Source organism: Pleurodeles waltl, chromosome 2_2, assembly GCF_031143425.1.
Source record: "Pleurodeles waltl isolate 20211129_DDA chromosome 2_2, aPleWal1.hap1.20221129, whole genome shotgun sequence".
Taxonomy (NCBI): Eukaryota; Metazoa; Chordata; class Amphibia; order Caudata; family Salamandridae; genus Pleurodeles; species Pleurodeles waltl.
The window spans coordinates 27,561,464-27,574,298 of record NC_090439.1 but is presented as its reverse complement, the minus strand read 5'-3'; the positions used below and the strand labels follow the sequence as shown (position 1 = coordinate 27,574,298).

The 12,835-nt window shown below is 42.4% G+C and overlaps 1 protein-coding gene across 1 annotated transcript in view; it reads right to left on the bottom strand.

The window, feature by feature from the left end:
• The window catches only part of CYB5A (cytochrome b5 type A), a 148,577-nt gene extending 138,451 nt beyond the window's left edge, over positions 1-10,126 (bottom strand). Inside the window, exon 1 of the mRNA XM_069219438.1 lies at positions 9,826-10,126. Within this exon, the coding sequence (XP_069075539.1) occupies positions 9,826-9,948 (123 nt within the window). The 5' untranslated portion in view covers positions 9,949-10,126. The remainder of the gene's footprint in view (positions 1-9,825) is intronic.
• Between the last annotated feature and the right edge of the window lie 2,709 nt (positions 10,127-12,835).

The following is a 12,835-nucleotide window of genomic DNA, read 5'->3' as shown; positions in this document are numbered from 1 at the left end:
TGATACCCGATTACCTCACATTATTATTTTTTGCCCGTCAGTGGGAAGGTTTGGGTCGATTCCAATTGAAAATCTCCATCTGTAAATGACAGTGCACTACCACATTATGTTTTAGTGATATATTTATTACAATTGAGAGTTTTTCCATACTAAACTGAAACATATTCCTGCCATCGCCCTGAAGACAATTCTATTAGTGCACGGTATAGGGTCATGTGAACCATATCAGTTGGCTAGATTTTTACTATACATGGAGCAAAGCTTTAGCCTATTAAATCAAACAAGCGTTTTCTGTACAGCAGACATTCTTAACTCAGATACTTGAAAGTGCTCTTGAATGTGGTAATGAAGGTGGTGAAATAAAATATTTGCTAAGATTTTATGGGTCAATGGCATTAGAGTTAGGTCAAGTACATCATTCAAGTCACTCAACCAGGAGATCTAGTCAAATTTTTCTGATTTGTCAAGGCCTGCAGGGAAAATGTACCCCATTGGTTATTGGGGTGGAGGCAATAAGGAAGCACGAGTCACCCCACCCACAGGCTAGTGCAAACCATAAATAAGGAACCCACCTGAGAACACTGTCTGGGCGTGCAGAAGATAAGAAGACTAGATTCTGCCTAGTAAATCCTGTGCAGGCCCTAAAGGACTGGGCCTGCTCCTCTTGTAGTCAGGACAAAGAAATGGACTTCAAGGGTCAGTTGGCTGGGACACAACAAACAACATGAGGCCTTTTTTTCCTGAAGTAACCTGATGACCAGTAGCAACTGGACCTTGTCCTGATCCTTCTTGTGCTCTCTACTGGAATGAGTCTTGCCCCCAAAGCTTTGGACCTGAAGCCATGAGAGCCTTTGAAGTATCCCAGAGGAGCTGCTCCAGAAACCCTGAAAAGTTAGAACTTTCTGGAGTTCCAAAACCTCCAGAGCATCAATGGGACCTTGAGGCAAGGGTGCCTGATTTTGATGCAGCTTCGCTAGATACAGCACCAAGCTTGCCCTGCTGGAGGCTGTTGAGCTCCATTAGTAATAACAACAACTCCAAAGACCAAATCTTTGACCGAGGCAAACCTGCTTGGTGTATCTCACCCACACTACATCCCGGTCAGTCTGAAATCACATCTAGGACTCACCCACTCTATTGCTTCCATAGAACATCTTTGGTGCCTAGTGCTTTTTTATGCCAGTTTCATATAGACCTTTTTAAAAAAATATTAATAAAATCAGAGCCAGTTCCCCTTATCATACTTTTGTCATTTGGTGCAATTTTTCTCATTAAAATACACTTTATTTTTCTACGTGGGCTTGGGAATTTTATTGTTTGATATTCTGAATTTATTACCGATTTGGCACTACATACTTCACTCATCTCCCTAAAGTAAGCAGGTCTTCTCTAGCCATAGCTACCAGCGGGTTGCGCTCAGGTTAAAATAGTGACTTTTGAGATTCATCCTCACAAATTGGTGTTATTATTCCTTTAAAGAGGCAAAGCCCACCCCAAACAGTAATCCAGTTTCTTACACTTATTAGTCTTATTAACACTATTATAAAAATGATTAAAAATATCAGCAAGTGGTCCGGGGTACTAATCTATCAAAATCCTACCTGGACATGTCTACGCGCTGGTCTCCACTTGGTGCGGGTAATTCAAGAAGAAAATTGCCCCATGGATTGCCATGCAGGGGACACCAAAACCGTTGCACCAGAACGTCAGCCCTGATCAAAGTTATGGCGCTCCATGCATAAAATGGAGGCCAGGCCACAGAAAGGGCCAGGTGATATAGTCCATCAGCCCAGGAGGCAGCAGCAGCCCAGGGAACCACGCCATACCTACCAAAGCAGCTGGTGGTCTGGAGTGTGCCGAGAGGAGGTGAGCAGGTGGTGACAGACGGGGGACAGAGCAAAGTGGATCTGAGAATGAGGCCTCGCGCTGGCGAGGTCAGCCGGGCGGGCTCTCTCCTGAGCACTTTTGGGGGGGAGCGGGCAATGCGGCTGCAGACACCTGTGCCGCTGGCTAAGATCCCCCCTGGGCCGAGAATGGGGGCTGATGCCCGCAATGAGAATGCTGAGTGAGGCCATATGACTGGGTCCAAACTGGGTTGATGTGATAGGCAAAAAATTAAATAAAACAGTGGATTAAACCCAGTTCGCTGTGACTGTAGGATGGATGTTTGCATTGTTCAGCACTCCGTCCAATGTTGGAAAATGGGTTATTGGTAAGGGCAGGTAAGTACCTACACTTAGCAATAGGCCACTAATCTCCACTTAGGTCCAGTCAGGAATCAGTAAATTATACCTAGCTCAACCCTTGGTAGCCTGGCAACGGGCGACAAAGCTTAAACTTAGGAGACAAAGCGTAAAGCATTCAAATATCACAAAACAGTAATCAAATAAAACACAGGAAACAGTTTAAAAATCCAAAATCAATTTATAAAAATAGATTATATTTTTAAAATGACACCAAAACGAATAAAATCGGATAAGAGAAACCGGAGATATGAATATTTAAAGAATTAATGCTTTTTAGCGCATAGAAGCAACTAGCGCTCAAAGGGTTAAAAAAGGCGACACTGGGAAGGAACAAAGTCCAGAGTTCAGGCCACCCATGAGGCAACACTGTCACACTTACTTTCAGAAGTGTTTGATTCAGGAAAGTGGTGGACAGCACCAGCCAAGGGTTCAGAGGCTCTGGTGTGCCTCTTGGGTTCTGGGACTACAACTCCCACAATGCACCTCTTCAACTTATGGAGTTTCTCCAAACTTCTGGATCTTCTTCCAGATGTCCTTTTTGTGTCCAAAACTTGATCCAAGGTTCCAAAAGCTCTGAGTTGCTCCTTGGGAGTTGGGACTACAATTCCCAGAATGCATCTGGTCAGAATCCTCAAATGGCCACTGGACGCTGGTCAGGTGGGCTCTGCTTGCAGAACTTGATGCAGGTGACTCTGGGACGCTTCTCTGTACCTGTAGCACACAGGGATTTCCTTCTTGAAGCTGTAGAAGACAAGTAAAATCCTTTTAGTGGTGAAGCCCAAGTGTGCAGCTGGTGCAGTCCTCCAGAGTGCAGTGTCCAGGTGCAGGTCAGGGGTCCAGCAGGCCAGTCCTTCTCCTGTAGTTCTTCCTTGTTGGAATCTGATAGGGAACTGAGGTGTGGGTGCAGGTCTGCCAGTTGTATCCTTGCTCCTGGGTGAAAAACAAGGGGGTCCTGGTTCTCCAATCAGGGGCAGGGTCCTTCCCCCTGTGATGACCACTTCTGGGAAGTGTGGCAAAAATCAATCTCAGGGAGCAACATTCCTCAAAAATTCATCATTGCTGAAAGTGATTTTTGGAGGTTACATCTGGCTGAGCCCACCCACTGGTGTGGCTAAAAACCTAAACACACCCCTCTCCTAATCTAATCAAGGGAGCACCTAATTGACTGGGTTTGCAGGATGTGAGGTTGTTACTGGGTTGCTCCAAATGTCCTTCTCTGCCTTTGAAGACCAGTTTGGCAGCCCGTCCTGCTTCACCATCTGCTGAGGGGAGATCTCCTCCCCCAAGCACATCTCTTTGTGCTGAGCCAGGCCACTACACACCACATCAAGGCAGCCTGGCCAGGATGCCAGAGGCTGGCCAATCAGGGCACAGCAGCAAAAACACTGCAGGGCTGAAGTTGGCAACTTTTCAGGTAAAGTTTAAAACTCTTTACCTGAACAAGGTATATTAAATCCAACAACTGGAAGTTGTGGGATTTATTATAACAATTAATTTGATACCGAACTTCTGGTATCTGTTACTTAAGGAGATTTTTAAAATTAAAATAAAGTCTCCCCATTCTAGCCTATGGAGGCCATTCACTACAGTGAGGGAAAAACAAGTTTGGCTGTATTACCTCACCAGGGCTTATAAACTATGTTTAAGGTCCCTGCTTATAGTTACATGGCACCCAGCCCTAGAGGCACACCTTAGGGGTGCCTTATATGTAAAAATAAGGTAGTTTAAGACTTTGGAACTACTTTAACTTCCAAAGTCGAATTTGCATGTAACTTTAATTTAAAAGCAACCAGCAAGGCAGGCCTGCCTTTAAATTGACACTGGGCACCTCAGCAGTGCACCTATGGGGGCACTACCTATGCTGGGGTCCCTAAACCTCCATGCCCTACCATATACTAGGGACTTCTATGTAGGTTGACTTAGACAATTATAATTAGCCTAATTTGCACACTGATTTTACACAGAGCACAGGCCCTGGGACTGGTTTGCAGTACCCAGGGCACCATCAGAGTCAGGAAAACACCAGCAAAAAGTGGAAAATGGGGGCAAAAAGTTAGGGGGCCTCTGCAATCAGCCCTGTTCTCTCACAGTCCATAACCGGTTTCTTTTTGCTTTCGTCACCCTAAGTGGGAAGGGTATCCAGACGTGGGTCCCGTGCTCACTGTGCCATTAGATTCAAGCTAGCCTGGCTGATGAGTGGTGATACCCCAAAACTGGTCCCAGGATGCTTGTTTTTGGTCCAGGGAAGACCTGGATTGGCAGTTAGGTTAGGCTGTTCCCATGAGGAGCAGAGTCAAGAATGATTAGCATATGGCCGAGTCCAAACTGGGGTGGTGTGGTGGGCAAAATAAACGATGGTTTACAACCAGATCCTTGTGACTAGGGGTGAATGTTTGCATTGTTAAGCATTCCATCCATCATCTGTTCTTTTTGCCGATGTTAAATTGTGCAACAAACATCATGCAAAAATAGGATAAAGTCTCCTCAAATTTCAGAATATACATGCTCTCTTGTACTGGATAATGAAGAAAAAGGAGGCTTGGTGATATAAAAAATTTCGCCTAGGATCACTCAGTTTGGTCAAGCAGGGAAGCCAAGATTAATCTCAGGTTTTCTGCTTTCGTATTGTGCAGTTCAGTCACTAGATGGGATTTTTTGTCTCCTGTTTTACATGAAAGGTTAAAGTTTTATCTTTAATTCCAGGGACATTATGTCACAACATGGGTGGCAGGTAGAAGCTGTGTGAAAACTTGGCTCGTTTTAGGCTCAAAGGTAAAGATGGCTGTAACCTGATCCAGGCATCTGGCTCGAGCTTTCAGTGCCTCGCCCAACTTTAGGCAGAGCCAGAGATGAAGTTCAAGAAGTAAATGAATACAGTCCAGTGAGGGGTATGGATCAATAGTTGAGATCTCTTGGAATGATGTTCCCTATCTATTTTCATATAACAAGTCCCCTACTTTGTGTTTTTTTTTTTTTTTTTTTTTAAACAACCATCCCTGGATGCTTAAGGTGTTAATGGCTGAAAGGAGATTGTGTGTGTCGAAGGGGGAAGAGGATGATCTTATGTACTGTGTAGCTAAAGGAGAGAAAAACAGCTAAAACAGAAATAAGCAATCCCTGCAAGATGCCTTGTATCTGAAGAAAACCTACATAAATGCAACCGGTTAATCAGTAAATCTAAAGGCTGCTTTGTAGGTAGAACAGGCTTTAATTGATGGACTTATTTGAGACTTCTTGGTGACAAAGATGTGTATTCTTTGAGAGGTAACGTTCACGAGTTTGTTAGAAGCAGAGTTCTGACGTGCTTCTTTCTAAATGAAATTTGCAACAAAAAAAAAAATTTACATTGCACTAGGTACTGTTTGATTCCATATTACTAAAAATACATCTTTTGAAAGCACTGGTTTTATCTTAAACACTAAAGCTCTGCACATTTTGCAGCAGCCTACATTGTATTGTGTGTGATGCAATTTCAAAATAATGTTTCCATATTTATAGTGTGTCACACAATTTTAAAATAGTGACTAATATTTACAGTGCTTTTAGTTGCAGGCAGAGACCTCTTAGATATATAATCTATTACCTGATGGCGACCGCCACTAGGTAGTTATAGTTAGGAACCAGTTTCCATATAAAAGTGTTTTAGGTGCCTATATCTGTGGTGCTGCATGACTAATCTTCAAAAATCAAAAAAAATAAAAATACACCTTTCCAACAAAATTTGCCAGTCACATCAAGATGTTGTTTGGAAAGTTTTGAAGTGATTCGTCTGGGTGGGAGGGGCCAGCAAGATTGAAGAGCTATAGTGCAGAAATTACTCCAAATTTGGCAGAAAGGTAGGTCCTGGTCCAGAAAACAACATTTTTTCCATACGTGGTGTAAATGTGTTCAGTAGTTTTTGAGAAATTAAGAGGAAAACAAATTTGTATATGTAGGGCCACGAAGGATGTGCAACTATCCCAATCTCGTGCTGAGAACTGATTAGCTGTCAACACTTCAACCAAGAAGTGTGGCCAACCGCAACCGGCCAAAGGCTGTGCGCTCCGGTGGTTGGGTTAACGTATAGTAATGAAAATTACTAAATTTTAAAAAATTATTATATATATATATATATATATATATATATATATATATATATATATATGGTTACAGGGACCAATAATGGGTAGAAATATCTAACTTGTGCCCTAAAGTAACTATAACTCACGCGCACTCCATGCACTGCTAAGTCCCCAACTCATGACATCTTTGATAACATCAATGTAATCTTCAGTGAAATTTTAGACAAAAAAAAAAAAAAAAAACTGTGCATGGCAGAAGCACGAGCTAAAGTTACCTTAGGGCACGAGTTAAAGTTACTTGAGATAAGTAACTAGAACTGGTGAATTTCTATGATTTGGTATGTTTAAAATGTGAGCCTAACTAGAACGTCCCAGTAACCTTTGGTTTTTAAGTGAAATACACATGTGGGTGTATATATATATATATATATTTTTTTTTTTTCTCTCGCCTCTCCCCTACCCCCCAACCAACAAGAGCACCAACCAGGATTCAGTTCTGTGACTGTCTGGTTATACACATCAACATACTTTAACTTGCATTCAGTTTTCATTTAAGATGTATATGTTATATTTTTAAGTTTTTAAGTATTTACCTGAAAGTGAAAATACAATAAAATAGTTGCAGAATTTAGTGATCTTTTTAGCCACGACTCTGACCCCCACACCTGTTGGACTCAAAATCACAGTACTGATACCTTTTTATGAACTTCAGCCACTGGTATTGATGTGGACGCAAGAGTTCTGTCTACAGTACAGAACAGAGGACTTCAGACTAAGGCCACACCACCATGGGGGTCCATGACTCCATTAACAGGCGGACACACATGCATCTGCAAGGACAGTAAACTAAGATGTCCTGGAAACAAGACCTTGCTTATTTCCAGGCTGTCTTCCTTTATTTGAAAAAACTGAAGTGCATAAAAACTGTGCAACTGGAATGCCGAGTGCCCTCGGGCAAAGTCGGTGAGCGAGGTGGCAGGATCAAAGGCGTGGCAAAAAGGAACAAAATATTCAGTAACTATTTTATTTTTTTGCACACACATATTGAATGAAAAATAAAGGCATGTTAAACTGTGGAAAATGTGCTTTTTTTACTTTAAGAGGCCTCAGTTAGCTAAAGCGATCTGATGCTGATGTCTGTGCGTGCCCAGACAGCCAGAGCAGTGAACCCAGGTTGGTGCAGTGGGGAATGACGCATGTTTATGGTGCTTCGAGGTCCAGGCCTATAGCAAAAAAGCCTGTGCATATGTAAATCATTATTTATATATATATATATTGGACTGATTAATCAGGTTACACCTAGAAGTCCTTTTCATAAGTGTCAATTGAAAGAAAACACATTGGGACTCAACACCCTTACATGACCTCTCAAGAAAACCAAATCTTTGTCACAGTGGAGCTCAAGTGACATCGTTAAAGCCTATACTAGCTCCCAAACAGCCTTTATGTTTGGTACTTAGCCAATTACACAGGGTCACTGTGTCTGAGGGGCCAATTAAACCCAGGGCCACTGAAAAGGTATGGCAGGAGAGAACCAAATCACGTGGCAGGGTTGACTAAATTATGTGGTAAAAAAAAAGACAAATTACACTATGTAATGCAGGACATTTTGTGACAATCCTTGTCATTATTTTGACTTTTTTCACATTTGTTAACTCTGTCTGGTGATAGGATTCACCCCATTGGGTGTAACACCCAAATATGGAAATATGCACACACACAAAAAAAAAAGTGACCGAGTCAACCTTTGTGAAGGGACTTTTACCATCCCGTTGCAATACGTTGCCATGCTTTCAGTAACTTTCAAGACATCTGAACTAGAAGCTGATTTTTTGTAAAAATGTAAAGATTAGGCATAAAATAATGGATTATGTCGCAAATAAGGCAAATCCATATGTATGCTAGAACACAGGCAGCAAAATTGCGTAACTCCAGTGGCATGACTAAATCCCAATTTTGCTGTTTTACAGTCCTTCCTTTCTTGCATGAGGAGGAAGTGCACACTTGCTTGTGTCCCTGCTGCTTTAGGCCTCAGAGCAATGGCCCACAGGAGAGGAAATTCAAGCACAGTAGACACCTTCGTTTTGGGTTCAGCGAGATGGTAGCGAATGAGGTGAGACAACATGGGAGCCCATGCTTTCAACAGACGATACAGCCCACTTCAGCAGTAGCTATCATTAGTGAAGAAGGTCTAGCGGCACTGATGTCCAGGGGGGCCAAAGGATCATAATTATGACAACCCCCCACCCCAAAAAAAAAAAAAATGATATATACTTGGGGTGGGGTAATTTGCCCTCAAATGAGGGTGGGTACAAACGTGCGGGCAAAACGGAGCGAGCTGCTGGCTTTTGGAACCAGGTCCAAGTCCCAGAGTCAATTTAACATTCTGTGAATCTGGGTAAAATCAGTTAATCTCCCCATGCCTAATAAAAATGTATCTGATATCGTGTAATGTAACTGGGCCTCATGTGAATTGTTCCAATGCCCTGGGACGAGTCTGTGCTATATAAATATATATTTTTTTTAACTCAATGGACAAAAAGATCTTGTTTCAGTACTGGAGCGATCATGATGGTTAAGAAGTGAAAGAGGCAGGATAGACTGCTACTCGAGGCCGCGTCGATCGTTAGTGCAGGAGGTGCAGTTACATTGGGGCCCAGGAGTACAAGGAGGTTCCCACACCCAAACTATAGGGAACACCGTTTTTTGGTCATATTCTGCTAGATGAATTTGGCCCGACTACAAACTATTTTCCATTAGGGACCCACGAAAAAAGTTTAAAGACCTCTGGTGTAGAGCAATGCAGAAAAAAAGAGGAAAACAAAGGAACTTGAATTGAAGGTGGACCTAATTGTATGGGACCATTGCTGTGAAGGGGTCCAATGAGATATGCTAAGTGGAGAGGACCAAATTATCAGGCAAGGTTGAGCAAATTATGCGACAAGAAAAGCCAAATTACACGCCACAATGCAGCACACGTTGTAATAGTGTAACTTCATTATTTCTGCATTTATAAAATTAGTAACACTACATGGACATTTGGTGTAACCTTTTAGTATCAGTTTAACATCTAAATATAGCCATAAACAACTGGAAGGTGATTAGTCCATCTTTGCAAAGGGCTTTTCACTGTGCGGCAACACGTATCGCTGCATTTTTAATAACATTTGAACCGTCTGGGCTACAAACATTTTTAGTTAGAATCTGTGGAATATGGGGCAGATGATGGATTATGTGGCATATTTAGAATTATGCGAAAATCGCCACGGCCGCATAATCGTATAATTCCAGTTACCCTACTTTTAAGCAATTCGCTGTATTTTAGGCTACAGGGGTGACGCATATTCACACCAGCAGTTTCACGTATAACATTTTAAATATGTCCAAAAGCAAAAAAAAAACGATTAGAGGTGCCAAACACGACTTGGCGGTTACATAGAAAGGTACATCGCAGGGAGAAAGCGAAAAGCAATTGAATCGGCGGTAAAACCTAGTGCGCGGAAGAGCAGTACACATACCTCCTCTAAGAAGCTAGTGACATCGTAAATCTTATGGTGCAGGATGATCCAAGTGCTTTTGCTGTGGTTGTGTTTCTGGATTTCCTCCAAGGTGTAGTACTTCGGTTCCTTACTATCAGTCATCCTTCTTTCTCTAACAGTACCTCTCTAAGAATGATCTTGGCTGAAGCCCTGCAACTTTCATGGTGATTGGTCACCGCCCCTTCTCACCCGATCCAATTAGACAACAGGGACACCAAGCCGCCTACTCGCTTAGAATTACAGAGCCTCATCAGCTAACAGTGCTGTGCCACCTGAATGTGTCGAGGGAGCGCGTAAGCGGGCTCAGCGAAACATACCGAGTGAATTGCCGTGTTTCAAAGACACTAATAGCAGAAATACATAATTACCTTATGGTAGGTACAAGTAGCTAGTGATCTTAAATTACAGATATTTAGGTAGAATCGAGCACAGGATGGTGTCTTTGACTGCAAACGTCCCCAGAAGGCCCACCTGTATAACATGGCCGACAGATTGTTCTAAGCCGATTAGTTCAAGTCATATATTTTTTTTTATCTAGCTGAGGTTTCCAAGCACCGCCCTGCTTTCCCATGTCAAATGGAAGAGGTGCGTCCACTATACTAATTCTAAGAACTTTCAGCGGCCTCTTCTTGACATCGTAAACAGCGGCCATATTTGAACGGTGGCTTTTTGAATGCATTGCATGTGCGTTTTTAATTCTCTTTATTTTGTTGACCCCCCCTCTCTGGGGCACTGTGTCACAGCGCACCCAGATAATTTCTTATTGGTGATTATTGTTTAGATACGTTACACGAGGGATCAATGTTATACAACCGGCGATAGCTTGTAATAGTAGGCCTACAGGACTCTTCGTGGGACGGCACGTACCACACGACGCAGGCAGTGGTTTTTTTCCAGCTCTTAGTAGAGGAAGGGTAATGTGAATTATTAACGTGTATTAATTCGCACGCGACGCCCACCTGCCAAATCCAGAACCTTGAAATGAGAGACCGAAACGTTCCATTTCTGAAAGGCGCACGTTCCAAGTCATTGTTGATATTTAACCCCTTAACTCAGGGGTCGTCTCCATTTAATCATCAACACTCCCACCCTCGCGTGTAATAGTCACACTGTGGATACTTTTACACCTTAGTAAGACCTGTCTGACTAGAACAGCATGTTTGCCATCATGTAGTTCGTGGCATTATTAAACCTTTAGCAGAACTTAACTGCAATGTTTAAATTAGCGTAGACGTTTTTAAACATTGGCAAATTAATAGAATATTTGTGAAAAATTTAGAGGAGGGCCCGAAGATTTTTTTTTCTCCAGGGTAGGGTATTACAAAGAGGACGGAACCAAGGTTAAGCGGCAAACTCTTCTTCTTCTTCTTCTTTATTGAGTTATTGCAGGTTACACGTTACACGGCCCAGCCATCCGCCCAACACCTAAAACAGGGCCTCCTGACTGGCGCAGTGGGAGCGCACTCCGTCTCCTCTCCAACCTCCACTGCGTCTGCCAAGGTTCCTCTACAACCTCCCACGATTCTAGAACATGTTTGTTCTAGAATACAACACATTCCCCCCCACAACAAAAACATAAAACAACACGATAAAGCACAAGGAATAAACTGTGGGAAAAACAAACAGGAGGGAAAAATAAAATGTACACAAAAGTCTTTGAGATATGTAAGTTGCACATAGTCTTTAAGATAGGCAGGACTCTGCAACTTCCTATGCAACTTCCTCAGCATAGTTTTATCTTCCAACTCTCCTGGATTGTCTTCAACCTTGAACGGGTCTTCTTGATTTTCCTGTACCACTCCACCCTTATATAAAAAAACTCTAATGAGATTCCAGACCCGATGATTACAGGTTTTGACAGCACTGGTAAAAGTCTTGATGACTCTCAATGGGTTAGATAGCTTACTCCCACCAATTGACAGTCCAGGACGTTTTATCATAACCAAATCTCCAACTATTACTATAGTCACCTTGACCGCGTGACTACGATCAAAATGGAATTTGCTTTTCCTCACTTTGGAAATTTCTCTCTCTTTCCTATATATATTTTTATTAGGGCAACCCCCATCATCCAAAAATGTGTTCACCCAACCTGGTTCTAGAACAGTGTTAAAACACCTCCCACGAAACAAAACAAACATAGATACCCCAGTGGTCGTATGTGGCATCAATCTATACACTCTATCTCTCTTGATGACTTCTTCTTTCCAGTTCTTGTTGTCATTCTTGGCTAGCGCTATAGTCTCTTTCAAAACCCTATTGAATCTCTCAACCATACCATTAGCTTCTGGATGGTACAATGCAAATTTTTTGTGTTTGACCCCACAAAGCTGAAGAAAGTCCTCCATTTCTCTGGAAACAAGTTAAACACCATTGTCTGTAAGAGGAGTTCCAGGTAAGCCTTCCATCAAAAATAAATCCATGAGAAAGGTTATCACACATTGAGTCTCAATACCTCTAGAAAAATGAATTTCTGGCCAACAAGAAAACATATCAATTACAACAATGATGTACATTTCCTGACCACTTCCAAGTACAGGACCCAGTATGTTCAAAGCAATATCACTCCAAGGCTTTTCAGGCCGATTTCTCAACAACATGGGTTGGACTCTCGGTTTCATACTCTTCTCACTCTCTGCACATTGAACACATTCCCTCACCAGACGTTCAACTTGGATATCCATACCAGGCCACCAGTAACTAGATCGCAATCTCTCTTTCGTCTTAGAGATGCCAGAGTGTCCCTCATGAGCTAAGTCCATTAGCTCTTTTCTTAGTTTGCTTGGGGGTACCAGTCTAGTACCTCGTAACAGCAATCCATCTCTGGTTGCTAACTGGTCTTTAATACATCAAAATTCTTTGCACAGGTCTCCACCTTGCTGCTGGTGTTCCCAACCAAACATGATGAGATTAATAACACCCTGTAAAGTAGAATCATCTTTCAGTTCATGGCGCCATCTCTCCTCCGAAATCACTGCTTGATTTATCT